Here is a 26821-nt window from a genome sequence, read left to right on the forward strand (position 1 = left end):
GTACGATCGGTCCGCATGTGCCGGCAAAGAGGCATGGAGGCCTCATCCCTGCCCTGGGCTGCCTGCGTGCCTGTTGCATTCGGCAGCAGTGTGATTCTCTCAAGGTCGGAAAGGGCGCCGCCGAATCGCCCGGCGCGGCATACGGCGGGCACTAGCGGACACTAAGGAGATTTATCATTTGGCCCTCGGTCGTGTGACGCGCGATCTAGGGCCACTTGGTTGCCGAGAGGAGATCGAGCAGCGCCTTGGCAGAAATCGAGACACCCCCTCCCCGCAAGGGCTTCCCTCGTTGGTCTCCACCCCCTACGTCAGCATCTGATTCTCACCGGCAGGGAGAGAGACTGCGAGGGCGTGAGACACCATTGAACCGCTTGACTGGTTCTGATGGTCAACCTCAAGGACCTTTTACTATCAGGACCGCTACAAGCTTGCTCTGCCCAACGCCATGTCACCTCTTGCTCTTTCCATGCGAGATGCCAAGGGACGAGGACCCTTTGCGGGATCTTTTCGCCGCGTGCCCTGGACTCAGTCGGTCGCTCCCTGGGATGCCGTGCTGTGGGCGGGCATGCGGGCGGCGGCCAAGTGTGCGTAGACGCCACGGGCCACGCGAGCAAATGGCCGCTCCCGCCTTTGGCCGCCCCTTTGCTCAGAGACGGAGACAAAGGAAAAGAAACTTCTCTGCTGAGCCCTGGCTGAGCAGCTCAGGTAGCTCCTCGGGCTATTGACTCTCTGCCTGTCAAACGAAGATAAAGGCTAAGTATGGCCAGATAGTCCGACAACGGGCAAAGTAGCTGCTGGCTTGCAGACCGCATCTTGGTGCAAAGGGCAGCACAGCAGGGCGCCGTACGCGCGCCTGGTACTGCTAGTCGCATATAGGCGAAGCCCACGGGGACGAGGACCGGAACGGAAGCAGACGTTGTGACCCGTTCCGAGAGCGGCCCGGATCGGAGGGAATGGACGGGAAGGCGTACTAGTAGGGACTTAGAGCCGAAAGTTGGCCCGATATCTGCTTGAGCAAGACTTTTGAACAGTCACGAGCCTTTCGGGATCTCACATAGCAGTTTGGGTCAGAGCGATGTGACTGATAGCACACCCGGTGAGAGGGACAAGAGCATGAGATTCAGACAAGGAGAGGCGTTCTGCTCATCCTTGACTCTAGACGAACGGTAGGAGACGTCGAGTGTTGAACGCAGGATTGTGAATTCTTCTGTCTATTGGGAATGAGTGACTACGTCTAATCATCTGGTCGTGCGCCCCAGCAGATGCAGAAGAGGGCAAGGACTGGCGTTGCCTCGGAGGCGGTGGCCTCAGCGAGGGCGGTGGGCCGGGTGGGGCGCGGGGGATCAAGGAATAATGAGCCTTGGTGGGGCCACCCCACAAAATTCCTCGCGTGGGCCTGGTGTGGCTCAGGCGCCGTGTTCCTCTTTCCGTGTCCGAGCTCAACAAACGATTGACTTCCTTCCACAGACGCACACACGCACACCTGACGCCGCCGCCGCCGCCGCCGGGGCCAGGGGCCAGCCGTCAAGTCAAAGATTGACTCTCCAGAGCTCCACCAGGGGGGAAGCCATCGAGGCGACCATTGCCATCCTTCCCTTCCATCCCTACTCAACCCCCCTCCTCGTCGCCTACACCCTCCAGCAGCTCCTCCTACCCGTGGCCATCGCCGGAGCTCAGCTTCGCCTTCCACCTCGAGCTCCCATCGCCTCCTCTTACGTCTCTCGTGCCTGACCATGGCGGCTTCCCATCTCCGGCGCCACTTTGCCTCCAGGATTCACCACATCCTTCACCCTTCCTCCCCCTCTCCTCACCCACAGATCTCTCACGTACTGACCATCTTTTGCCTCCCCAACTGACCTTACTGACCTACTCACCCACCCCACTACCTCTCGTTTCTCCTACTATATGCTCTGGCCATGGCCACCACCTGCAAAGACACGCCCACCGGCTGCCCCCTCTTTCCGAGGTAGCTGGTGGGTAGTGTTCAGCTATACTGACGCACATGCTTGCCTCCTCGCTTCGTTCCCGTTGCTGCTGCTAGAGTGGAGTCCTCAACCAGACCTCGTTCACACAGGCAGCTCTCGTGCTCATGGAGCTCGCTGCCTTCCAGGATCTACAGCGCAAGGGAATGGTCGTCCCCACGGCAAGGTGAGTAGAGCTCCAGAGGCCGTCTAGGTATCGCTATGGCGTTTGTGCGCTGATTCGCTCACCCTCCGATTTGCCCCCTCTCCCCTCAGCTTCGGTGGTCACTCCCTCGGAGAGTACTCTGCCTTGGCTTCCGTTGCAAAGTGTGAGTACTCAAGGCTCTGAGAAGCACGCAGATTCGAAGCTTGCGCTGACAACATTCTCCATCTCCTTTTTTGCTCCTATAGGCCTCAGCGTCTGTGATCTTGTCGACACAGTCTTCTACCGAGGTCTCGTCATGGGACGAGCTGTCAAGGTGAGTTGAGATCAAAGAGAGAAACAGCAGTTGCGCTCTGTATGGGTTTGCTGACCCCGTTCGCCCCCCTCTTATCCTCTCAGCGTGACTCGCTTGGTCGATCCAACTACGGTATGATGGCCTGCTCGCCTGCTCGAGTCGGTCTCAGCGACCCTCATCTCCAGGAGATCGTCAATGCAATTGAGGCAGAGAGTGGCAAGCTGCTCCAAATTGTCAACTGGAACGTAGCCACCACTCAGCTCGTCTTGGCCGGTGAGCTCATTGCGCTTCACACATTGACCCAGACCCTCAACTGGCTCAAGGTCAAGAAGATCGATGTCAAGGCCCTCTCGCAGACCATGGACGAGGCTCAGCTTCGAGAGCACCTGAGCGAAATCGTAAAGGGCCACTACGAGGCTGCTCTTGAGGACGAGAAGGCCAAGGGAGGCCGAATTGAGCTCGCTCGAGGATTCTGCACGATCCCCTTGCCAGGTATCGATGTGCCTTTCCACTCCCGCTACCTCATGGGAGGAGTCGGACCTTTCCGCAACTACCTCTCCAAGAAGCTCAACTGGCGCGACATCAAGCCCAGCACGCTCATCGGTCGCTACATTCCCAACCTGATCGCCCAGCCTTTCCGCACAGACAAGGACTGGGTCGAGCTGGTCTACAATTCGTCCAACAGCGTGCGACTTGGCCGAGTCTTGCGCGACTGGGAGAAGGATGCCTGGGGAGCTCCTGAGAACCTGCAGCGCCTGACTACCACCCTGGTCGTCGAGCTGCTAGCCTACCAATTTGCCTCGCCCGTCAGATGGATTGAGACTCAGGACGTCTTCTTCTCGGAGCCCTACAACATCGACCGACTCGTCGAATTCGGTCCCTCTCCCACTCTCAAGGGTATGGCAGAGCGAACCCACAACCTCAAGTACGCTGCTGCTGACCAAGCTCGTGGAAAGCGCCGTGTATTCCTCAGCTCCTCAAAGGACAAGGAAGCCATCTACTACGCCTTTGCCGACGAGGAAGAGGCTGAAGCAGCCCCAGCTGGCTCGGAGAGTGCCCCAGCTGCCCCAGCTGCTGCCTCTGCCCCTGCTCCTGTTGCAGCTCCCGTTGCCGCCCCTGCTCCCTCTAGCGGTGGTGGTGCAGCTCAGGACGTACCTGACGAGCCCCTCAAGGCTACCGACACCGTCCGAGCGATCCTGGCTCAGAAGCTCAAGAAGCCCATCTCTGAGATTCCTCTGTCCAAGGCCATCAAGGACATGACTGGCGGAAAGAGTACCTTGTCGAATGAGCTCGTTGGAGACTTGCAGCTAGAGTTCCCTGCTGGGCTTCCCGACAGGGGCGAAGAGCTTCCCCTCGAAGAGCTCGGAGCCGCCTTGAACAATGCTTACTCTGGTACCCTGGGCAAGCACACGTCTGGTCTCGTCACTAAGCTCGTCAACGCCAAGATGCCAGGAGGCTTCAATCTCACATCGGTCAAGTCTCACCTGCAGAAGGGCTGGGGTCTCGGCCCTGGCCGCACTGACGGTGTCCTGCTCGTTGCTATCACTCAGGAGCCCGCCAAGCGATTGGGCTCAGAGGCAGAAGCCAAGACCTTCCTTGACGCTGCAGTCTCCTCGTACGCAGCTCAGACTGGAATCTCCCTCTCGCAGGGCGGAGGCTCCTCTGGTGGAGGCGGTGGTGGTGGTGGAGCCACTATCAGCTCCGAAGAGCTCGAGAAGATCGAGGGTCGTCACAACAATCACGCTCTGCGACAGATTGAAGTCCTTGAGCGATTCCTGGGCAGCGACCGAAGGGCAGACGGACGACGAGTCGATGCCGTCAGCGCAGAGCTGCAAGCCCTGACTGACAAGCTCGACCTGATCAAGCTGGAGCACGGTGACACATACTTGGACGGCATTCTTCCCAAGTTCTCTGCTGCCAAGGCCCGCAACTTCTCTTCCTCGTGGAACTGGTCTCGACAAGATGCAATGCTCATGTACTACGACATCGTCTATGGCCGTCTCCAGTCCGTTGACCGGGAGATCTCTGCGCGATGCTTGTCCATCTTCGGTCGAGTTGACGGACCTGCTCTCCTGGAGTTGATGCAGTACACGATCAATCGCGTTGACCCTTCAATGGGCCCTACGTACGAGCTCGCCAAGGAGTTCGGTCAGCAGCTGATTGAGAACTGCAAAGAGTTCATGAATATGCCACCGCGCTTCAAGGAAGTCTTTGCTTGCACCGCTCCCAAGACCGAGATCGATGGAAAGGGCAACATCGTCTTCCGCGAGGTGAAGCGGGAAGGTGTCAGGAAGGCCATGGAGGGCTTCGTCAAGGAGCAGTCTCAGGGCACTCGCACCAGTGGCTACCAAGTTGATTTGGCTCTGGCTGCAGAGAATGCCAAGCGCCTCTACTCCTTGGTCAGGAACGAGCCTGCCGTCAGCAAGCTCAACAAGAGCACCGTCAAGGGTCTGTACAATGAAGTTGCTCGAGCTCTCGGCCAGCCCCGCCAGACTCAGAGGATCTCGAACCCACGATCCGGCACTCGACGAGGAAGCTCCAACCTCCAGCGACCGGTCGCCCTCGATGCTGCTCCTTCTAACGATGCTCGCCAGCCTCTCCTCTCTATCAAGCGTCAAGTCGGTGGTGCATGGCAGACTTCTCAGAAGCTCACCTCTGTGTACTTCTCTGTCCTCGAGGACTTTGCCAGTGAAGGCATGTCATTCGAAGGCCGAAACGTCCTCATTACCGGAGCAGGCCGCGGATCCATTGCCGTAGAGGTCCTCAAGGGTCTCCTCGCTGGTGGTGCCCGCTGTGTCGTGACAACATCCAGCTACTCTCGCAAGACGGTCGAATTCTACCAGTCCATCTACCAGAAGCTCGGTGCTCGCGGCTCTACGCTCACTGTCGTTCCCTTCAATGCCGCCAGCAAGTCGGACACCGAAGCTCTTGTCGACTACATCTACACTACCCTGCAGCTGGATCTCGACGTCTGCATCCCCTTCGCTGCTATTCCTGAGAAGGGCATGGACATCTCTGAGCTCGGTGACAAGTCTGAGCTCGCTCATCGTGCTCTGATGATCAACGTACTTCGACTCTTGGGTGTCATCAAAGCTACCAAGGCTAAGCGTGGCATTACCACCCGGCCTACGCTCTGCTTGGTGCCTCTGTCGCCCAATCAAGGACAGATGGGCTTTGACGGTACCTACTCCGAGAGCAAGCTTGGTCTGACTACCTTGGCAAACCGATGGGGCAGCGAAGGATGGTCCGACTACCTTTCGATTGTGGGAGCCATCATCGGTTGGACTCGAACTGGTCTCATGGATGCCAACAACATCGTTGCTGAAGAGATTGAGAAGATGGGTATGCGAACCTACTCTTGCAGTGAGATGGCCTTCTCCATCCTTGGTCTCTTGAGCCCTACCATGTTCGCTCAGGCCACTGTGGAGCCCATCCACGCTGACTTGACCGGTGGGTTCGCAAGCATTCCCAACTTGTCGGAGGCCACTGGCAAGATCCGCAAGCGCATTCAGGACGAGGCTGCCAAGCGACGTGCCATTGCTCTCGACTCCTCTGCCGACTTCAAGGTCGTCCAGGGTGCTGCTGCCGAGGCACTGCACCAGACTGTCAAGGTCGAGCCTCGATCCCACTTCCGATTCGAGCACGTCTTCGACAAGTGGACCATGGAGCAGCACAAGCGCATCGCCAAGCTGTCTCACGAGCTCACTCAGCAAGAGCTCGAGCAAACCATTGTCGTCACTGGATTCGCAGAGGTGTCTCCCTTCGGTTCTACTCGATCGCGCTGGCAATTCGAAGCCTACGGTACGCTCACCATCGAGGCTACCATTGAGCTGGCCTGGATCATGGGATTGATCAAGCACCACTCTGGACCTCTCAAGACTGGCAAGCAGTACGTCGGCTGGGTCGACTCGGCTAGCGGAGAGCCCGTCGAGGACCGTGAGATGAAGAACAAGTACGAGCAAGAGATCCTTGCTCACACTGGTGTTCGTCTCATCGAGCCTTCCCTCTTCAAAGGCTACGACCCTAAGAAGAAGGGCTACACCCAGGAGATTGAGCTCACCGAGGACATGCCAACTTTCGAAGCTTCTGAGGAAGAGGCTCTCAAGTTTGTCAATGAGCACGGCGACAAGGGAGTCGACATCTGGAAGAACGAGGCCGGCAGCTGGGTCGTCCAGCTCAAGAAGGGCGCTCGAGTTCTGGTGCCCAAGTCCGTCGTCTTCAGTCGAACGGTGGCCGGTCAATTGCCCACTGGATGGGTCGCCACTCGCTACGGTATCCCAGACGAGCTGGCCAAGAACATCGACCGCATTGGTCTCTGGGTCATCGTCTGTGCTGCCGAGGCTCTCATCATGTCTGGTATCAGCGATCCCTTTGAGCTGTACGAGCACATGCATCCTTCCGACGTCGGAAACGCCATTGGATCCGGTATGGGTGGTATGCAGTCTCTCCAGGCTATCTTTTCTGAGCGAAAGGCCGAAAAGGACCCTGCCAAGGATGTGCTGCAGGAGTCGTTCATCAACGTTCCTGCCGCTTGGGTCAACTTGCTCCTTCTTTCTGCTGCCGGTCCCATCACCCCTACCGTTGGAGCCTGCGCCACTGGACTGCAGAGTATCACCGTCGCCTCTGATGCCATCAAGACTGGCAAGGCCAAGGTCATGCTTGCCGGAGGTGTCGACGACTTCAGTGAAGAAGGTTCCATGGAGTTCTCCCTCATGCAGGCAACGAGCAACGCAGAGGAGGAGCTCAAGGCCGGACGTGAGCCATCGGAGATGTCTCGACCCACGACGACTACCCGTTCTGGATTCATGGAGTCTCAGGGAGGTGGTGTGCAGGTGCTGATGTCGGCTGCTACTGCCATTCAGCTCGGAGCTCCCATTCAGGGTATCATTGCGCATGCCAGCACCCACACTGATAAGCAAGGCCGATCGATTCCCGCTCCTGGACGAGGTGTCATGTCTGCTGCTTCCAAGCTCCAGGCAACTCTTGCCACTTGGGGTCTTACTGCTGATGACATTGGTGCTGCTTCCATTCACGGAACCAGTACCAAGGCCAACGACAAGAACGAGTCGCACTGCTACCACACTATGCTCGAGAAGATGGGCAGGACACCTCACAATGCTCTGCCAATCTCTGCTCAGAAGTCCGTGCTGGGTCACAGCAAGGGTGGCGCTGCTACTTGGGCTTTCAACGGCTGTCTTCAGATGCTCCACACCTCAACGGTCGCTGGTAACCGAAACGCCGATGACATCTCGCCGGAGCTCAAGCAGTACAGCTACTTGCTCTACCCTTCGACTTCGATCCAGCGTACGCCCGAGGACCTGAATGCTACTCTGCTGACCTCCTTCGGTTTCGGTCAAGTAGGAGGAGTCATCCTCACTCTTCACCCTTCGCACTTGCTGGCAAGACTGGGCGAGTCTACGTACAACAAGTACAAGACTGACCGTCGTGGTCGACAGGCTCTCACCTACGGGCGAATGCATTCGGCCTTTACCAACAATGACCTGGTCCGCACCAAGTCTGAGCCTCCCTTCGCTCCTGCCGATGAAGACGCCGTACTGCTCAACACCAATGCCAGGGCCCAGAAGGTCGGCAACTCCTGGAAGTTTGTCCCACCTTTCGCAGCTTCTCCCCCGCTTGCTCAAGTCCTGCCGCCCAAGTCATCGAGCAGCAGCCAACAAGAAGCGAGCCTGCAAGCTTCTTTGGGTGGAGCAGCTGGCATCGGCATCGACATTGAAGACGTAGCCTCGTTCCCAGCTGAGAATGAGACTTTCCTCTCGCGCAACTTTACCGACGAGGAAATCGCCTACTGCCGAGGACAGCCAAACCCCAAGGCTTCCTTCACTGGCCGTTTCGCAGCAAAGGAAGCCGTCTTCAAGAGCTTGAGCGTTGCCAGCAAGGGCAGTGCCAGCCCAATGAAGGACATTGAGATCACTGCTACCCCTGAAGGTCCTCGCGTCAACCTGACTGGAGAGGCAGCTAGTGCCGCAAAGGGAGCCAAGTTCCTTGTGTCCATCTCACACGCGGACGTCAATGCCGTCGCCATTGCCCACAGGCTGGCGTAAAGGTGTCGACCATCTGCTCGCATCCCCCCAGCATCGCTCACACGGGGACATCGAGTCAGTCTGTCAGCAAGAAGCGAGTACATCAGCTGACATCGTCAAGAACACTCTGGCAAGAGGACACGAAGGGGGGTGGTGCCCCTTTCGAAAACCAATCGGCCAAGACAACCTTTTGACGCTCTTCAGCTCTCGCGCCCACTCCTTTCTCTCATTCATGACTCGAAGAGTTCCCTTGCCGTGTCCTCCCCCCACAACGTTAGATGCTCCCCTTCTCGTTTCCCCCGGTTTCCCATCTCCGGCATCCAGCTTGTGTACTTAGACTTTTCTCCCCCTCTCCGTCCTCCTTTCCCAACCTCTTTCCCATCCTTTCTTCTTCTCCCCTCTTGCACCTCAAAACACCCCAAAGGCGTGGTGGCCCAACGGGTAGGATGTTCTGCAATGGGAGTCGAGGTGGGGTTGCCAAGACGGTCTGCGGGCTGGAGCTTTTCCCCACGACTCCAAGCGAGCGCTGTGTCACTGTCTCTCTCAGAATCCAATACAATAAATCTAGCCAGAACCAGAAACGTGCGAGGCTGACTTGAGGTTACTCTGCCTGAATGTAGATGGGAGCTTACAGGTGATGGGCTACATTGCAAGTCCATAGACTGGTTGAGATATCTGATACATGGGGGACCCGAGCTCTCGCCGCCGCTACTCCTCCTTCTCCTACCTCCTTCTCTTTCTCGTCCTACAGACCTCGCTATGCCCTCATTGACCCTTTCTGGCCTTGGCGACGTCCTCCTGGAGGGACTTGGAGATCCAAAGATCCTGCGAGCAGCGAGGATACGGTGGGTCACAATGCGGGTGAGTAAGCGGTCGAATGCACCTAGTCTTCCTCCTCGTCACCGCACCCGGACTCACCAGTGCCAAATCTTCCATCTTCACCTGCTCGCCTCCCAACGAGTATTTCCTCATCTGCTCCTCACTAAAGCCACACTCCCTCCGTAGGTAGATCTCATCAATGATACTCCGTCCATTGAACTTCTTCCCATCTTCCTGCAGCATCCGCACTGCGGCCTCTGCCACAATTTCCGGTGAGCGCCAAGTTCTCTCCTCTACTGCCGCATCACGGGAGACGATGCGCATGGCAGATGTACCAATGAGGGTGTAGGGCCAGAGGGAGTTTACGCCTACCCCACTTCCCGCTAGCTCGGCGGAGAGGCCGAGGTTAACCAGAGCCATGCCCCCCTTGGCGAGGGTGTAGGCGCTGGCAGTCTGTGCAAATTGCTCAGGCCAGCAACCCCCTCGCTCCGTGAGCGTCGTGGTGAACGTCTCGTGGCTCAGAGGCGGAGCAAGGGTGAGGATATGTGGACTGCGACCTTGCGAGGAGGAGGAAGAGGCTGACTTGAGGAGGTGTGGGAGGGCGTAGCGTGAAACGAGCCAGGTGCCGCGGGCGTTGATCTGCAGCATTAGGTCGAGCTGCTTGGGCGTTGCTTCCAGGGTAGGCTTCATGCTGATGGCTGATGCCTGCGAAGGTGGGTGTAGCCCAAAGTGATGCTTACCTCGTCAGCTGATTCCTCGCATTCTCCCGTAGCGTCACTCCCACTCCAACCCCTCACTCACGTTGTTAACCGCATAATCCAACCCCCCAAACCGTCCTACAGTCTGCTCAATCGCTTCCTCCACCGCCTTCTCATCCCTAACATCAAGCTGAATCGCCAATCCTTTTGCTCCACTCCCACTCTCCTCTCCAATTCGCTCAATTTCCTCCACGGCACTATGAATAGTTCCTGCCAATTTGGGATGCGGAGAAGCACTCTTGGCCGCTACGGCTACAGAGGCGCCCAGACGGGCGAGGGATTTACTGATTTCGAGACCAATGCCACGACTGGCACCGGTGATGAAGGCGGTACGGCCCTTGAGGGGAAAGGACATGCTTGTCAAAGGCTGCGGGCAGAGAAGACGAGGGTGGGAGCTGTGGGAAGAAGGTACGAAGGAACCGGCATCTCTCACAAGCACGCTCACAATCTTCTTACAGCCGGCCCGGTGGAACAAGCGGAGTCAAGCGAGCGAGCAGAGTGGAGGAGGCGCGAAGGGGACAGGGAGACGCGATGCTGACCAAGCAAGGGTGTGCCGTAATGGTCGCAACCATAGGCGTGAAAGGCTTGATCAACGATGCTCTTCGTTGGCAAGACAGAAAGAGAAGACGAAGTAATGTACAGGAGTCTCTAGGCCAACAAGGAACCACAGGCACGACCGAGCAAAGCCAGGCCTGACACGAGACCCACGCGCGACCTGATTCGGACTCACCTCGGCTTGACGTGCAATCGGAAGTCAACCCTCTCTGCTCACTCTTGCACTCACCTGAGATACGCAACGACTCCATCTTATCATCTCCTACGGCGGCCACTCACCTGTGATTGTGACTTGCTGCTGCTGTGTGATGTGCTGTGCTGTATGCTGTGGGGGTATATGCTCTGGCCACGACTCGCCTACCTTTCGAAGCCGCTCGGGGCCGCTCTGCAAAGACACGCCCACCTCTCTGCTCACCCAACACCCTTCTTCATTCGAACACTCACGGGATGGAAGAACGTAAAGCTCTGTGACGTAGGAGTAATCTCGGGGAAGAGTGGCAGCGTGACGCTGTTTCCACTCTCATCGAGGCTCTCATAGGTGAATTCCTGGTAGCGCTGTCGGATCTGGTGACCCTTGACACCTCCAAAGTAGACGGTCTTGCTCTTGGGGTTCTCCCTGACAATCTCCAGGATGGAGAGACCGAGCGAGGACTGCAGATGGATGTCAGCCTCGTCCCAGAGGGCCTTGGCGTGCTCAGAGGTAGTGTAGAGGTCCATTCCCATCCCAGTCTCCTGCGATCCCTGACCGGTAAAGCAGTAGAAGCTGGGAGGCTGCTGAACAGTGGCAGTACCTTCGAGGACCTTCTCGCCATTCTGGTTCTTGGCTTCGGCCTTGATGATCTTGTGGCCGTCCCTCATGGCGACGTGGCGCAGGGAGATGGTGAGGCGGTCGCCTGGGTTGACCATACCGAGGAAGGTGGCCTCCCAGCTCAGGCATCGCTCGCTGTGACCCTCTGCAGCGACGCTGGCAACTACGGCATTGACCACAGCACTCTGTCTCATACCGTGGCAGATGGTCGTGGGCAGACCGGCAAAGTCGGCAAACACTGGCGAGACGTGGATGGGGTTGCTGTCACCCGAAGCGAGCGTGTAAGGCTCGTTGGAAGGAGGAGCAACAAAGACGGACTCCTTTTGACCAGGAGCCACGAGGATCGTGTAGCCACCATTCTCGAGAGGGATGGGGCCACTGGCCTTTCCAGAGACTCGCTGCATCCAAGCAGTGACCGCGTTGCCGTAGCACACGGCGTCTGACTCGTAGGCCACGTTTCCAACCTTGACGAGCTCGTCTCGGTAGTCTCGGATGTAGGCAGCACCATTGACAATGACAGAGGAGAAAGACTTGGAGTCCTTGAAGCGCACATCGTTCTCAATTCGGAACTCGAGGGTGGTACCAGCCTGCAGAGGAGAGGCAGCGATCCACTCGAACCACTCCTTGGCCAAGAGGACCGAGGCGTCTGCCTGCGTCTTGATCTGCACGGCGTACTCTTCAGACTGCGTCTCGAAGCAACTCTGGTAATCGCTGAACTTGCCTCGGAAGAAGAAAGCAGAGACGACTTCTGTCACGGGCTTGCCATCTCGGACAACCCATCCCTTGACGGCGACAGTCTTGCCAGTCTCGGAGATCTTGATGCTCTCGACGCTGGCCTTGGAAGAGACGACGTCTCCGACCTGAAGGGGCTTGGCACCCTCGACAGTCTTGAATGAGTTGGACAGGTGTACCAATCTGAGCAGATCAGCCGAGCCAGTAGCAGCGATGAGGGCCTTCATGATACCCTCCCAGCCAAGCACAATGGCAATGTCCATGGGAGCCTTGCCACCAGACTGGACAGACTGTCCGTAAGACTGGACGAACTTGCGAATGGCGCTCTCCTCGAGCTGCTTAGCAGGGCCTACGTGCTCCTTGGTGTTGGCCAAGACGGAGACCTCTGGCATCTCCTCGTGGAACCACAGGCGCCAGTAGAAGCTCTTGATGCGGTCAGCACGGCCGTCCATGACCTCGTGAATCTGCTTGGGACTGCCAGGAACGTAGTCGAAGAGGAGGTGCAAGGGAACAGCTTCACCCAGACGCTCCTCGAAGAGGGTGACGTTGATGCGAGAGGAACCGGCAGCTCGGCTGATGTCGACGACGGTAAAGTTGGGGTCGTGGGGACCGTGAGAGCGAGCTGCTCCCTTGATCGTCAGTCCCTCGGGCTCTCCGCGACCATCGTAGCGGATCTGAACAGTCTGGCCAGCTCGGGGAGCTGCAATGCGGGCCAGCGGGTTGTCGGCAAAGTTGGTGTTCTGAACAACGCTGACGCTGCAGAGGAGGGCTCGGAGCCAGCTGAATTGGTCTCCAGCAAGGTACTCAAGCCAGTCCTGAGTCTTGGGCAGGCTGTTGCGGATCTTGAGCGTACGGATGGAGCCAACACCGCCATTGACAGACTGCTCGAAGACGGAGGTGATGCCGTGTCGCGAGAGAAGGCCAGCATCGAGGGCTCGAGGAGTGGGACCGAGGTAGTCGACGCTGGGGACCTTGCTGACATCGCCATCGTAGAACTTGTTCAAGAGACGGCTGATGACGCCCTCTTCGATCTCACCCAGGATCTCGGCGAGGGGCTCATCGACCTTGGTCGAGTACTTGACGGCGACGGGGCCTTGCAGGATGCACACTCGCTGAGCGTCCTGATCAAAGACGGCGTCGACGTCTTCGGCAAACCAGAGGGAGTCCTTCTTGAACCAAGTCTGGAAGCTACCGTCGAGGACAGGCACAAAGGGAACAGGCTTCTGACCAGGTCGCTGGCACAGCTGCACGAAGAAGGCATCATCCTCGGCCGAGAGCCAGAACTCCTTGGCGTCGGGGTACTCGGCAAAGAAGGAGTCGAGGACGCTGTTGGGGTCCTCCTGTAGGGTAGAGTAGCTCTGCAGGACCGACATCTTGGCGCCACCGGCGGTGCTGATGCCAGCGAATCGCTCCTCGACACGTCGGATCCAGTCTCCAAGCAGACGGACGTAGCTTGGGTCGATGAAGCGAGTCTGATGGTGAACGTAGACGAGCTTGAAGAGCCGTCGGGTAACTTCCTCGTAGGTCATGGCCGACAGGTCATCGAGCATGGTACCATCGAGCTTGGCAGGGAACCAAGGCTTCTGGAAGTCTGCATTGAGCCTCTCCTTGACCCACTTTGCATTCTTGATGTCGGCCAACCAGGCGGTACGCTTGTCCTTGTTTAGGCTGAAGAGCTTCTTGTCGAGCTCGGCCCACAGCTTGACACCGCGAGTAGCAATCTTGTGGATGGGCTCGCCAAGCTCAGAGATGACGGTGATGATGCCACCAGTCTCCTTGTCGTAGGTAGCTTCCCACTGAGCGTCATCGACACCGGGAGCGTCGACGATGAGCTGCTTGACGGCAGGGCTGGTGTGGGCCTCCTTGGCGCTCATGACACGAGAGGCGAGGAGAGCTCCATCGAAGGGCATTGGGGGAAGACCAAATTGCAGAGACCACTCTCCGGACATCCATGGCCAGATGGATTCAGAGTCACCGAGACCGGATCCTGCAAGCAGGGAGATGTTCGAGTACTTTCGGATGAGCGAGTAGGTCTGGACGATGGGCTGGAAGACGTCTTCGTAGCTGTGGTGACCACCGGCTCGACCTCCAGTCCAGTTGATGACAAAGAAGAAGTCTGGGTTGGAAGCGGCAATGGCACAAGTCTGTCGGATGCCTTCGACGGATCCAGGCTTGAGGGTCATGTGCTCAATGCCAGCCTCCTTGAGCTGACCGACGATCTCCTTGGCCTTGTCAGTGGAAGGAATACCAGCGGCGGTGGTCCAGGCGTCGAGAGGGTAGCCCTGCTTTCGAAGGGCGCACCACTCAGCCAGCTGCCAAGGGAAGTGGCGAGGGTTGATGAAGAGACCATTCCACGAGAGACCAGATCCAGGAGGCACCTCCTTCTGGATAGCCTGAACCTTGGCCAACATCGACTTGGGCGAGTAGTGTCCACCTCCGGCAATTTCAGCGTTAGCACCAGCCTTGGCGGCAGCAATGATGAGACCGGGCTGGACAGTCGAAGGTGTCATACCAGCGATGAGCAGAGGCTTGCGAGAGGTGAGACGCGAGTAAGGAGTGTCGATCAAGATCTTGCCATCAGCATTCTTCACCAAGCGAGGCATGAAGGCCTCTTCCCATCGAGGCTCGAACTTGACACTCTGCCTGCTGTAGAGCTCGGACGAGCTGGCGTGAACACCGCTTGGAATGACGACACGAGTACCCCGGCCCTCGAGATTGCGGGCAGTCAGGCCACCGATACCACTGAGACCGCCGGTACCAAAGTCGATGATGTGAGTGATGTCCTTGCTGACATTTGTAGCCTGGATCCAGTAAATTGGCTCGGTGAAGATCTGGTCACTGACAGACTTGACGATGCTGGCACCCTCGTAGGAGCGCATGTCGGAGCCGTCAAAGGTGTTGTGAACAGCAATGGCGAGATCAGAAGCGCTCCAAAGCTCGGCACCCTTGTAGTCTTCGCCAGTGACCTTTGCAGTGGCACCCTGCAGGTAAGCCGAGTGGTAAGGAACACCAACGGGCAAGAATCGCATGTTGAAAGCTGCCTTGCGCTTGCTGTAAGCGACCTTGCTCTGGTCTTGTCCAGACTCGGCCTTGGCAGCTCGCATCTGACTGACGAGACCAAAGAGGGATCGAGGAGGACCAGTGACGACGAAGTTGCGGCGCGAGTTGAAGAGGGAGATGCCCACTTTTTCGTCGTCCTTGAGGTGGGTGTTTGTCTTCTTCAAGAAGCCCTCGAGGGCATGCTGGGAGAGGCCAGTAACGCTGAGCATGGGTGTAGGCTCGCCCTCGCCACCTTCGACTGCGTCGGCGACGAGTGCTGGCTCAATGGTGCGGGTAGGGAAGGCCTCTTGACCACGCTTACCGATGTTGAACAGCAGACCGACGGCCTTGATGACATTGGCTTGGAACGTCTCGAGGCTGCTCGAGGCAGAAACGACAATGGCGGAGATGATACCTTGCGAATGGCCAGTAGCACCGCCCGACAGTCGGTCTCGCATCTCTCCTGGGGTCAGGCCAGAAGCGCGGCAAGAGACGAGGTACTGAGTGAGCTGAGTCAGGCCGATGAGGGGCAGACTCAGTGGGATGCTGGCAGTGTACTCGACGGGTGGTCGAGTGGCGGGGTGCTGGAGCCAAGAGAGGACATCGAGGCCGTGGGTATAGTAGTTGGAGAAGCCACTGGCAATGGCATCCTCTGCCAAATTTTGCAGAGCTACGCTGCTGACGTGGAGCATCTCCTCGACGAGAGGTCGGTAAGTGTCGTAGAGGGTCTGGAGCTCATTGAAGTAGACTTCATTGTTACCTTGACCGCCGAAGATGGCAAAGGCCTTAGCCTTGCCCTGGTCAGCGAGGTCCAAGAGCTTGGGAGTCTCGATGGACTTTGCGTCGACTTTGCCGCACCTCTCGAGGACGACGTATGCCTCAAAGTAGCTTCGCAAGACGGAGGCTCGCTGGTCGACGTCGACGGCTGCAGTGACGAGGCTGTGTACATCGTTGGTCGAAGAAAGGAATTCACCCCCAAATTGGAGCCACGCGCGGTAGAGTACCTCGATTTCGTGAACGGCGGTGTTGGTGTCAGCTGCTCGGAGCTTGTGGGAGAGGAAGCCGAGGAACTTGGAGAAGAGGATGATTCGAGCTCCAGAAGGCTTGGTCACATCGGCGCCACTCTCAGCGGCTGCCTTTGCCTCGGCTGCCTCGGACTCTTGCTCGGCATTGAGACCAGCATCTTCACCCTTGTGCTTGGCCAAGTTTCGGTGGAATTCGTCCCTGATCACTTCGGCCGAGATCCAAGCGGCGGCTGGCTCAAAGGGCACGGGGATGCGAACAAAGGTGGCTCCAGCAGTGGTGGAGCTGGAGAGGATGATGGGTCGAACGGACTCGGATACGAGGAGGTTGGAAGAGGTGCCAGAGGTGTCGCTGCCAGGGGAGCGAGCGCCCAGGTGCACGTAGCCTGACGAAGTAGAAGATTGTTCTGCCATTGTGGTGGTGGTGTGTGTCAGGGTGTTGAGTCGTAAGGAGATGGGAGAAGTCTATAAAAGTCTTGCGTGAAGTCTTCAGGAGATGGCACTTCGAAGTGGTTCGGTGGTGAGTCGAAACAGAGGGAAGTGTGTGGTGGTCTGAAGGAGGAGGAGTAGTAGGCTGTGTGTCTGTTGTCACTTGAGCGCAGGTGGTGCTACGACGAGTGGGGCAAGACGACGAGGGGTGAGTGTGTGTTGGTTGGTGATGGGAGGTCAAGAGCGTGGTGAGTGCTCTAGTCTTCTAAAGGGGAGGGGTGAGGGTGGTGATTGGTGGTAATGGTGGTTGATGGTGATGGTCGGTAAGGAAGGGTGATGGTGAGATCAAGGGTCCATATTGGCCTTTCCCCCTGCCTGGCCGTAGTGTCCCTCGCCCGCCTTTGCCGTCCGACTTGTTCCTTCCCCAGAGGAAGTCACACACAAATTGTTGACACTGCATTGACCACCTCCCCCCGCCGCCGCCCGCCCCGCCCCACTGCCTTTCCCCACAAAACAATTGGCCCGCGGCAGAGCCAGGTCCCGTCCTTCCGTTCCGGCTCTCTCCGTTCCGGCGTCCTTCGCTCGGCCCCACCTGCAACCAGCTGCAGCCCAAAGTGGCGCGCCAGGGCGTGGCGCGGCGTGGCGTGGCGATCCCGCTTCAACGATATCTTCCGCCGCTACTTGCTTCTTTACTCGGACCTGGTCTGGAACATGGCCTTTCAGGGGGGGTAAAAAAGGCCGAGGGATGCACGCACGACGGCGGAAAGGAGAAAGAAAAAGAAGAATAGCTCGCAGCCCGCTGTACCATGGAGCGGGACTAGCCCACCGGAACTTGCGAAATGTAGTGGCAGTGGCAGTGGCAGTTTACCGACCCACACCCTGTCCCGAGACAGAGGTAGCGCAGGCACAGACAGCCCTCGGGAGCATCGGGGAGGATGGAGTAAATCACACCATCGTGGCTGGAGATAGGCTCATTCGGACGACTTGCAGCCTTGCAAACCGGCAAGGACGGGGGAGAGGGAACAGGGTCGCCCAACTCCACAGAGATATCAGGCACCGAATATAAACTCAAGGGCGTTGCTATTGCCCTCGCCGCAAACCTTGAAGCTTCTGCCCTGGTCTCGCAACGCCCGGTCATTGCCCTTCGTTCCTTCGTTACTCATTCCCTCTCCATCGCCCACGCCTTTGGATCGTCTGCCTACCATGGCTCTCCAAGCAGACACCAAGGACAAGACTCCCGCATCCGACACGCACGTCCCCGAGCTCCTGCAGCGCTCCTCTACCTCGTCGCCTGTCAATGGCGGCAAGACCAACTATGGCGAGTCTACTGATGCCAAGCCAGGACAGTCGGATGTGGCGTATGATGGGGATGTGGTGAAGCACGAGGCGGTCAAGCAGGGTTTGTCCTCGAGGCATCTGCAACTCATGTCCCTCGCTGGGTCCATTGGTGAGTGCAAAGGAGCGGACGACACAGCTCAGAAGGGAAAGCGACCGCGTATCGCTAACACGAGATGCTGATCTTCTCCCCTTGCAGGTACTGGTCTTTTCTTGTCCACTGGCTACGCACTGGGTGATGCCGGACCAGTGGGAATGCTCCTTGCCTACCTCCTCATGAGCACAATCGTAGTCGCCGTCGTCTTTTCCATGGCCGAGCTCTCCGCCCTGGCCCCAACTTCGGGAAGCTACGTCCGACACACGGGAATGTGGATCGACCCGTCTGTTGGCTTCTGCGTAGGCTGGAACCTCGTATTCGGCTCGGCCTTTTCTGCCCCTTCCACCTTGACGTCGATTGCAGTGCTGTGCCAATATTGGAAGCCGGACTTGAACGCTGCCATTCCTATTACAGTCTTCCTCCTGGCGACGCTGGCCGCCAATGTGTTCAAGGTCAGGGTGTACGGAGAAATCGAATACTGGTTCGCCATCCTCAAGATTCTTACAATCGTTGGTGAGTACGCTGGCTAAAGACGTTTAGAGAGTTCTGGTGGCCCAAACTGACCATTGCGCTCTGGCTTTACAGGACTGATCATCTTTGGCTTCTGCATCGACCTGGGTGGCAGCCCCAGCGGCGACCTCATCGGCTTCCGCTACTGGAAGGACCCCGGGCCCTTCGTCTCCTACCTCGTAGATGGGCCCACTGGCGTCTTTATTGGATTCTGGAGCGTGATGACTTCGGCAGCTTACAGCTTCTCCGGACTGGAGAGTACAGCCATCGCAGCGGCAGAGGTGAAGAATCCACGTACGGCCGTGCCAGAGGCTTCTAGACGCGTATTCTTCCGCGTCGGAGTGATCTACGTGAGTACGACGCGGTGGCGGAGTAAGCTTTGATGCTAATAATACTGCTTCCCCGACGGTTCACACAGATGGCTTCACTCTTCGTCATCTCTCTCATAGTGCCTTCCAACGACGAGAATCTTTTCGCAAGCTACGGTACAGCTGCTACGTCTCCTTTTGTCGTAGCCGCGTCTCGCGCCGGCGTCAAAGGCGTCGCCTCTCTCGTGAATGCTCTGATCCTGCTCTCAGCTTGGAGCTCGAACAATACCTCGCTGTTTAACGGAGCTCGTGCACTGCTTGGTCTCGCTCTAGACGGCAAAGCACCGAAGCTTTTCGCAAAGACGCACGCCTGGGGCATCCCGTACAATGGCATCGCAGCAATCGCTATCTTTATGCCTCTGGCCTACACTGCACTCAGCAGCTCCGCCACGACTGTCTTCTACTACTTTGTCTCCATCGTCAGTGCTTCCGTCCTCACAGACTGGTTCCTCATCTGCGTGGCCGCCATCCGGTTGCACTCGGCCCTCAAGGCACAGAACATCTCGCCTACGCGTCTGCCATTCGTGCCGTGGGGTCAGCCCTACTTGAGCTGGTACGGCGCAATCGGCTCATTCGTCGTCCTCCTCACCTCTGGCTTCACCCTCTTCATCGGTGAGGGCCTGCCGAATATGACGGCCACTGGCTTCCTTACGAGCTATGCCGCTCCCATCCTCTCCTTCCTGGCCTTTGCAGGGCACAAGATCGTCAAAAAGACGAGTTGGCCCAAGGCCGCGGACCTACCCGTAGAGCCTTGGCTACAGCACTGGGCTGATAACCCGGAGCCACCAAAGGAGAAGAAGACGGCCTGGCAGACGGTCAAGGCCATCTTCTGGACCTGAGGGACACCTTGCTCTCCCTGATCCTGTTCTTGATGTCACGCTGCCTCTTGGCTTTGCTTCTGTACTGTGTCAGCGCCACTTACTGGCCACAACCTAGTCACCTCTTTTTGTCTCGCCAGATTTGCCTCGCTCGCAATACAATCGTGGTCACCGTCGTGTTCTCATATAGCAGAGCGACATCTTGCTCGTTGTCGACATTGCCTGCATGCATGGGGTGCAGAACGCATCGCCGGACCTATGAATGAATCTGCAGGCCACCGCTTGTGAGTCCGCTAGTGCTGACAGCCAAGATAGACACACAGGTGAGGAAAAAGAAAGGAAGATCGATAGCTATATTGCCTCTAGGGCGAAGAAAGAAAACATTCGTCTGCGCGACAGAGTCATGCGAAACAGACTAGAAGTTGGACAAGAGAAAACACGGGGAGGCGCAAGCAGCGGAGAAGAGCTCGAGTGAACTTAGACTCTCTTTGCTCCATTCGGACGCGCTTAGTACTCCTCCTCTACGAGCTCGTCACCATCGCCAGCAGTGTCCTGTCCGACCTCCTCGTAGTCCTTCTCGAGGGCAGCAAGGTCCTCTCGAGCCTCTGAGAACTCTCCCTCCTCCATACCCTCTCCGACGTACCAGTGAACAAAGGCACGCTTCTGGTACATCAGGTCGAACTTGGTGTCCAGACGAGACCAAGCAGTGGCAATGGCAGTCGTGTTGGCCAACATGCACAGGGAGCGGCTGACCTTGGCAAGGTCACCTCCGGGGACAGTGGCGGGTGCCTCATTGCAGATACCAATCTTGAATCCGGTAGGGCACCAGTCGACGAACTGGATGGTCCTCTTAGTCTTGATGGCAGCGACGGCCGAGTTGACGTCCTTTGGTACGACGTCACCTCGGTACAGCAGACAGCAGGCCATGAACTTTCCGTCTCGAGGGTCACACTTGACCATCTGGTTGCCCTTCTCAAAGGTGGAGAAGGTCATCTCCGCTACGGAGTTCTGCTCGTGGAAGGCCTTCTCGGCCGAGATGATGGGGGCAAGGCAGACCAAGGGGAAGTGGATTCGGGGGAAGGGCACCAGGTTGGTCTGGAACTCGTTCAGGTCGACGTTGAGAGAACCGTCGAATCGCAACGAAGCGGTGACGGAGGACACGACCTGAGCGATGAGTCGGTTCAGGTTGGAGTAACCGGGGCTCTGAATACCGAGGTTCTTCTTGCAGATGTCGTAGATGGCCTCGTTGTCGACCATGAAGGAGCAGTCGGAGTTCTCCAGGGTGGTGTGGGTGGTGAGGACGGAGTTGTAGGGCTCAACGACCGACGAGCTCATCATGGGGGCAGGGTAGACGGAGAATTCCAGCTTGGCCTTCTTGCCGTAGTCCTGGGCAAGACGCTCGAGGAGGAGGGATCCGAAACCGGAACCTGTTCCACCACCAAAGGAGTGGAAGACGAAGAATCCCTGCAGACCAGAGCAGGCGTCGGCGAGCTTGCGAACTCGGTCGAGGGTCTGGTCGATGAGCTCCTTTCCTACGGTGTAGTGACCACGAGCGTAGTTGTTGGCAGCGTCCTCCTTTCCAGTGACGAGAGTCTCAGGGTGGAAGAGGGATCGGTAGGGACCGTTTCGGACGGCGCCGATGACGTTCTCCTCCAAGTCTACGTAGACGGATCGAGGCACGAACTTGCCGTTGCCAGTCTCGGAGAAGAAGGTGGAGAAGCCATCCTCGTTGGCGGCTGGGCCGCCCTCCATGACTCGTCCATCGGGAGAGAGGCCGTGCTCTGCGAGGTACAGCTGAGGGGCGGTGTTGAAGTGATGTCGAGGACAAGTGTCAGTCTCAGGAGCGAGAGGCGATATCTGTTCGATGTTCGACTCGTCTCGAACTCACCTCCCAGCAGGCGTTACCGAGCTGAACACCGGCCTGTCCGACGTGAAGGGAAAGAACCTGGGCGGGGAGAGAGAGAGGAGGGGGAGAAGGTGTGAGATACGGCTTACTGGACTGAAGTCGGATGGTCATTGCTTGCGGCTCACTTCTCTCATTGTTGGTTGATGTTGATGTGTTGGGCGTCAGGTGAGTGTCAAAGGCTGCGGGGAAAGAGCGTGAGAGGTGGCAACCGGATGTCAGTATCTCTGTTGCTTTGCCATCAAGTCCTCATCCTGCCAGCACGAGTGCACAGCGGTGATCCCGCCGAGTGTCCCCACACCCACTTACACAGATGGTCTAGGGTGGGCGAATGTGCGTGAGTAGGAGTGTGTGTGGAGAGTGCGGGAGAGGGAGAGACTCAGAGGTAACGTAGAGTCGAGTGGAATGGTGTGTGATGGTTGAGGATACCAAGGGGCGGCAACCAGCGCAGCCAAAGACGAGCAGCAGCGAAGGAGTTGGTCTCGCGTCACGCGCGGGGCACTGGCACAGAGGAACCACCACGGCGCACACCCACACACACACACACGCACGCGCGCGCTCCCAAAACACGGCCACTCCCGCCTTTCGCTCTACCGTCGAGCAACACCACCCTGTCACGACCAATTGAAGACGATGACCTGGGATTCACAGGAGAGCAATTCTATTTCCTGAGCACAAATACAACTGGACCTTTCTGGATGCTCTTATTACTTCTTCGAAGTCGTCCCCCTGCGCAGGACCACTTTGAGACCTCGCCCGCTCTCCTCCCGCTTCTGCTCCCTGGGCCTCTTGCTGCCCCTTGATGGCCCTGCCTCCCCCTCTTGCTCCACGTCCACCAGCTCCGTCATCGCCTTGTACTTTGCGACAAGCAGGCGGACCTTTTTCTGGATCTGCTCCGACTTCCAATCGACCTGCCCTCCTGTCTCGCAATGCTGGCTGAGGCCCGTAGCAGAGAAGCTGAGGTCGTTGCCCAGATGAAGACGACCCGTGCCAACCTCCTCCCCTGCCACCAAGCGTCGCAGCCGGGCCCAGATGACAGGCTGGTGCATCGCCGCCAGCTTGACGACCGCCTTGACCCCCTGCAGAGAGGTAGCCAGACAGCACCGTTTCCTGCAAGGAAGACAGCATTGAGTCTTGCTGAGTCGATGCAGCAACAGTCGTTTGTTTCTTTGTAGTCCAGGAGATAGCTCCTCCCGCAAAAGTGAACATATAGCCGGAGACAGAGAAGCGATCGGCACTCTTGGCGAAATCAGCATCACAGAAAACTTTGATGTGGGCCGTTACGACTGAAGTAGATCTTGAGGTCCTTCGTGCCCTTTAGATACTTGAAAATGCGATTGGCTTCTCACAGGTGCTTTTTGATAGGCTCCTCGACATGCTGACTGCACTGTCGAGCTCGTGCAGGACAAGGGCGGGGATTTTGCCGGCGAGGTCTATGCACCGGAAGCTTTCGGCGCCGGGAGGAGAGGACTCAGAAGCAGGACGCAGAGCAATGAAAGGCTGGGCATCTCGTGCATCGCCCTTCACCCAAACCTTCCATAGTCTGACGTCTGCAGGGTCCACCCTGCAACCTCTGGGAAGGTCGGAGAGCAGATGACAACCTCTCTTCTCTGCCTCTTGCCATCTTCCAAAGTCATGAGCTTGAAGGACATTTAGTCCTTCGTGTGTGCCTTGAGCGTCGCCGAGAAACTGCCGTCCAGGATCGACTGCAGATACGCCTCATGGTTCTTCGACACGAATGCTCTTTTTCCGGTACCTTCCTCAGGTCTGGCGGAAGGTGAGCGACGTACGGGCGAGACAGAGGAAGACGTCGAAGAGCCAGGAGAGCCAAGAGGGCCGTGAGAGCCAGGAGAGCCAAGGGAAGGGGCCGGACCAGACGCAGACGAGTCGGATCGAGCCGTAGTGAAGGCCGCCTTCTCGTCGAGCTTCCGAAATGCAGCTTCCACCAAGCGATGAAAGACCAGCCAGGCTTCGACTGTACGCCGGTTGAAGTAGCGGACCCAGTCTGTTTTGACCTGTCCATTATGGCCTCGCAGGTAGATCGCTGCGCCTCGATCCGAGTCCGCGTCTTCTCTCGTGATCTGCCCGAACGCGACCCAGCCAGGCTCCCGACGAAAGCTGAAAGAGACTTGGCATCCTGGCGGACCGAGAGAGGCCCAATGTGAATACGTCAGCGTCAAATGAGAGAGGCCAGGGCCATGAGTCAGGGGCAGCGATCTTCGACCAGTGTCGCGGGCCGTCCTCACGACGATGGGATCGATGGGCTGCCATTCGCCCCTACCAGCAATAACAAGTTGAAGTTGAGCTTGCGTCATGACGAAGCCGAGCTGGTCCTCATGGGCAGAACTGGCGGCGATCTCGTCGACTGTGGCGTCTGTAGCGATCGTGACGGTGGCGCCTGGGCCTCGTCGATCTCGGCAAGCTGACTTCGAGACTCGGTCGTTGTGAGCAGCTGGAAACGTTGGCGCTTGACTCGTAGCTGAATGACTTTCGCCCTCGCTGGCTAGGGAAGCTTCACGAGTTCTCGACTTCTGTTGCAGTAATCGATTTTGGAGCTCGTCCCCGCAATATGCGGTCGCTCAGTCCACATCGGAATGAGGCAAGAGTAAATATGAGTGCAACTAGGCAAAGACAGAGGCGTCCGCAACGAAGCAGGAGAGGCTTGAGAGGCGTGTTCAAAGGCAGCACCGACTCGGCGCAAAGACCATATCGATTGCGAGGGAAGACACTATGGCACTGAAGTACGAAGGTATCGTATGAGAAGATAGCTCGCTGTTGTTATAAGTCAGCTTCCTTGGTCCATTGTTTCCAAGGTAGAGGATTGGAGAAGCTTCCGGTATCGAGCTCCGTGGCGAGAGCTGTAGATCTTCAACGTGTACGACGAGCAATCAGACTTTCAATAGCTGGCAGACGCCATAATCTGATCCTTTGATCACAGAGCCATGACTTGACGTTTACATGTCTCGGTGATAGAGGCCAAGACCGAAAGGTAGCTGTTTGAAAAACTATGGACGAGCTGTGCTGATCGGGAGACTCGAAGAGGATCATAGACCGTGGCATTCGCCTTTGGCTATGTGAGTGGGAGGCCTGTGAGGCGGCAAGCGGTGAGCCTGCCGAGTAGCTCGAGCCTGACCCACGCGAGGAAGAGGGTTCCTGCGCTCCTATCCCTACGGGTGACATCGTTGATGTGACCCCGTACCCCTCGTCCGTCCTCGTTCTGCAGGTGCTTGGGAGGCCAAGGGCACTTGCCAACCTCATCGCAGTTATCAGCAGTATCATTGGCAAGCTGTGCGAATGAGAGCATCTTTTGGTCGTCCCAGTCTTGCGGAACGAAGGGCAGTCGAAGCAGCCGATGTGGCTCCTGCCATACCAGCTCGCTCGACCAGGCCGCTTCCCACTCCCTCGCCACCGCCCGAATTCCAGCGATCTGTTCATCGCTGTATTCACAAAGGCGGAAGTACCCCTCGTCCCGATTGCCACGTCTCCGCTCATCCACATCGTCTTCGTCTACCTCTTCGTCAGAGCTGATTTCAGGCCGATTTGCCTCCAGGCAGGTGGCGCGGCATCAACAGCGACCGAAGCAAGTGACGGATCGACGCGGCGTTGTCTACATTGTTTGCGTGCAGGAGGAGGGTGAGAGTCCGTCCACCGAGATGCGGCGCACACTTTTGAAGAAGCACCTCTTCGAGCGAGTGCACCGCAAAGATAGCTCGAATACATCTGATCGATGTGCATGCGGTGAGCAATTGACAGAGCTCACGGCATGATGGTCTACAGCTGCAAGCAATTGCGGCGGCGGCGGCGGTGTCAAAAAGACTATGTTGAGATCTTAAGTCACACTGAAGTCTTGAAGATCGATCACACTGCTTCTTAAAGAGGACAGAGGCCTTGTCTTGTGCAGATGGTCGCGGTCGCGAATCACTGCTGCTCTCCTTCGCGTGACTGAATCGAGCTCGTGTCTTGTTGGCGTCCGATGAAGTACTGTTGCATCAGCTCTCATTCGATCTTGGTCTGTATACTGACGAGAAACATTCGGGTACCCTTGTCTCTTCAGTGCTTCGATGGGGTCTAGTGAAAGCTTCCAGCCTGGATTATCAGGTGTCATGACAATCCTGTGTCCCCTCCGTCCAAACAAGTCCGGCACATTGACGGCGTTGAGTAGGATGCGGTAATCCGTCTCTATGCGCGTCAAAGTCACATCGTCTGCGAGGCCTAGGCTCCGAACGACATGAACGGGACCTGCAAGCCAAGCTACCTGGAATCTTGCAAGTGCACCCCTCTCTTCAACATTGTGGTCAACGCCATTCACGACTCGTACGTTGAGTGTGAGGTTGTACCCCCTCTCGATTTCAGCCCATGATGGTAGTCTGGGGAGGGTCGTAGGCACTTGGCCCAGCACCGTAGTCGTCGTCGGAAAGCGTGGTGCATATGTGCAGCACACGCTGACTGACTGGGCATTGGCGCGTCGCTCGACCTTGAGTGCTACAGTTTGGGCTGGTAGCCCACTCGGGTGCCCTAGGCGAAAGGTGACATTCTTCGCCGAGCCTTGGCTGAGCGAGCGAGCTGCTTGCATTCGGTTTCTGATTGGTGCTGTTGAGCGATTAGTAGCAGCACGACGAGGTCCAAATTGTTCGGCAAGAAGAAGAGGATGGTTCGTCGGGAAGATCTGGTTGCCTTGAGGGTCGGCCCAGTAGAAGCAACTCCCCATTGCTAGGAGCCTCGCTGGTGTAATCTCATTGGGGTCTTCATTGGCGTCGGCTGACACTGTTGGCATCAGCTCTTGAGCCACGAGCTGTGCTCGTGCTTCACCGGATCGCAGGAGCGCTTGCTCGACTTCCTCATTGGTGACATTGCCTCTGATCCCGAGATACATAGCTGGAGGTGCATTGTGCATCAGCTCCCGGACAGGAGGCTGGATGCGGCAGAGCTCAAACGAACAGTCCGCGAGAGACTTTCGTGGGTATGCCATTGTGACGTTGAAAGTCGTTGGTAGTGGTGATGAGTGGGTAAGACTGTGGAGAGGGGAGCGAAACGGATGATGTAAAACTTGGAGTCAGCTCACAGCACTACATGAGTGGAGACTAGCGACAGTGTGCTGACTCACCCTTTATACCGTTGTTAGTGAACAGTGGCCTGTGATACACGCAGAGCACCCAGAGACCTGTCGA

The 26821-nt window shown here is 57.5% G+C and overlaps 8 protein-coding genes across 8 annotated transcripts; 3 read left to right on the forward strand and 5 right to left on the reverse strand.

Annotated features, from left to right (window-relative positions):
* Positions 1-1601: 1601 nt before the first annotated feature.
* On the forward strand, positions 1602-8481 carry BCV69DRAFT_270565 (hypothetical protein; the record flags this gene model as incomplete). Its single annotated transcript, XM_025490929.1, has 5 exons — positions 1602-2148; positions 2238-2290; positions 2373-2440; positions 2524-8025; positions 8077-8481. Exons 1-5 carry the CDS (start codon positions 2090-2092, stop codon positions 8479-8481), a joined length of 6087 nt encoding a protein of 2028 aa, XP_025348003.1. The 5' UTR covers positions 1602-2089.
* A 744-nt stretch (positions 8482-9225) lies between these two features.
* Positions 9226-10392, reverse strand: BCV69DRAFT_248914 (NAD(P)-binding protein; the record flags this gene model as incomplete). The annotated part of the gene is made up of 3 exons (XM_025490315.1): positions 9226-9285; positions 9379-9984; positions 10081-10392. The coding sequence occupies 3 exons, from the start codon at positions 10390-10392 to the stop codon at positions 9226-9228; spliced, it is 978 nt and encodes a 325-aa protein (XP_025348004.1).
* Positions 10393-10697: 305 nt separating this feature from the next.
* BCV69DRAFT_201108 (hypothetical protein) lies at positions 10698-16743 on the reverse strand. Its single transcript, XM_025489682.1, has one exon. The coding sequence runs from the start codon at positions 16605-16607 to the stop codon at positions 11004-11006; it is 5604 nt and encodes a 1867-aa protein (XP_025348005.1). The 5' UTR covers positions 16608-16743; the 3' UTR covers positions 10698-11003.
* An 885-nt stretch (positions 16744-17628) lies between these two features.
* Positions 17629-19845, forward strand: BCV69DRAFT_201136 (amino acid permease-like protein). The gene is made up of 4 exons (XM_025489683.1): positions 17629-18069; positions 18157-18567; positions 18640-18914; positions 18983-19845. Exons 1-4 carry the CDS (start codon positions 17826-17828, stop codon positions 19769-19771), a joined length of 1719 nt encoding a protein of 572 aa, XP_025348006.1. The 5' UTR covers positions 17629-17825; the 3' UTR covers positions 19772-19845.
* BCV69DRAFT_201142 (hypothetical protein) lies at positions 19643-20061 on the forward strand. Its single transcript, XM_025489684.1, has one exon. The coding sequence runs from the start codon at positions 19804-19806 to the stop codon at positions 20014-20016; it is 213 nt and encodes a 70-aa protein (XP_025348007.1). The 5' UTR covers positions 19643-19803; the 3' UTR covers positions 20017-20061.
* Positions 20062-20142: 81 nt separating this feature from the next.
* On the reverse strand, positions 20143-22049 carry BCV69DRAFT_283057 (tubulin-domain-containing protein). The gene is made up of 4 exons (XM_025492570.1): positions 21963-22049; positions 21782-21835; positions 21639-21695; positions 20143-21544 (listed from the first exon to the last, which is right to left on the reverse strand). The coding sequence occupies exons 2-4, from the start codon at positions 21788-21790 to the stop codon at positions 20258-20260; spliced, it is 1353 nt and encodes a 450-aa protein (XP_025348008.1). The 5' UTR covers positions 21791-21835; positions 21963-22049; the 3' UTR covers positions 20143-20257.
* Positions 22050-22217: 168 nt separating this feature from the next.
* BCV69DRAFT_201231 (hypothetical protein) lies at positions 22218-23084 on the reverse strand. Its single transcript, XM_025489685.1, has one exon. The coding sequence runs from the start codon at positions 22860-22862 to the stop codon at positions 22299-22301; it is 564 nt and encodes a 187-aa protein (XP_025348009.1). The 5' UTR covers positions 22863-23084; the 3' UTR covers positions 22218-22298.
* A 221-nt stretch (positions 23085-23305) lies between these two features.
* BCV69DRAFT_299320 (hypothetical protein) lies at positions 23306-26622 on the reverse strand (the record flags this gene model as incomplete). Its single annotated transcript, XM_025494317.1, has 2 exons — positions 23306-24027; positions 25677-26622. The coding sequence occupies 2 exons, from the start codon at positions 26620-26622 to the stop codon at positions 23306-23308; spliced, it is 1668 nt and encodes a 555-aa protein (XP_025348010.1).
* Between the last annotated feature and the right edge of the window lie 199 nt (positions 26623-26821).

This window comes from Pseudomicrostroma glucosiphilum (assembly GCF_003144135.1).
Source record: "Pseudomicrostroma glucosiphilum strain MCA 4718 unplaced genomic scaffold BCV69scaffold_7, whole genome shotgun sequence".
In the NCBI taxonomy this organism is placed as follows: Eukaryota; Fungi; Basidiomycota; class Exobasidiomycetes; order Microstromatales; family Microstromataceae; genus Microstroma; species Microstroma glucosiphilum.

Coding starts and splice junctions, on each gene's coding strand:
- BCV69DRAFT_283057 (XM_025492570.1), bottom strand. Junction 21,545..21,638: donor TCGGTAACGCCTGCTGGGAG/GTGAGTTCGAGA, acceptor ACCGCCCCTCAG/CTGTACCTCGCAGAGCACGG.
- BCV69DRAFT_201231 (XM_025489685.1), bottom strand. CDS start 22,862: ATGTTCACTTTTGCGGGAGGAGCTATCTCCTGGACTACAAAGAAACAA.
- BCV69DRAFT_201136 (XM_025489683.1), top strand. CDS start 17,826: ATGGCTCTCCAAGCAGACACCAAGGACAAGACTCCCGCATCCGACACG. Junction 18,568..18,639: donor CAAGATTCTTACAATCGTTG/GTGAGTACGCTG, acceptor CTGGCTTTACAG/GACTGATCATCTTTGGCTTC. Junction 18,915..18,982: donor TCCGCGTCGGAGTGATCTAC/GTGAGTACGACG, acceptor CGGTTCACACAG/ATGGCTTCACTCTTCGTCAT.
- BCV69DRAFT_201108 (XM_025489682.1), bottom strand. CDS start 16,607: ATGGCAGAACAATCTTCTACTTCGTCAGGCTACGTGCACCTGGGCGCT.
- BCV69DRAFT_201142 (XM_025489684.1), top strand. CDS start 19,804: ATGTCACGCTGCCTCTTGGCTTTGCTTCTGTACTGTGTCAGCGCCACT.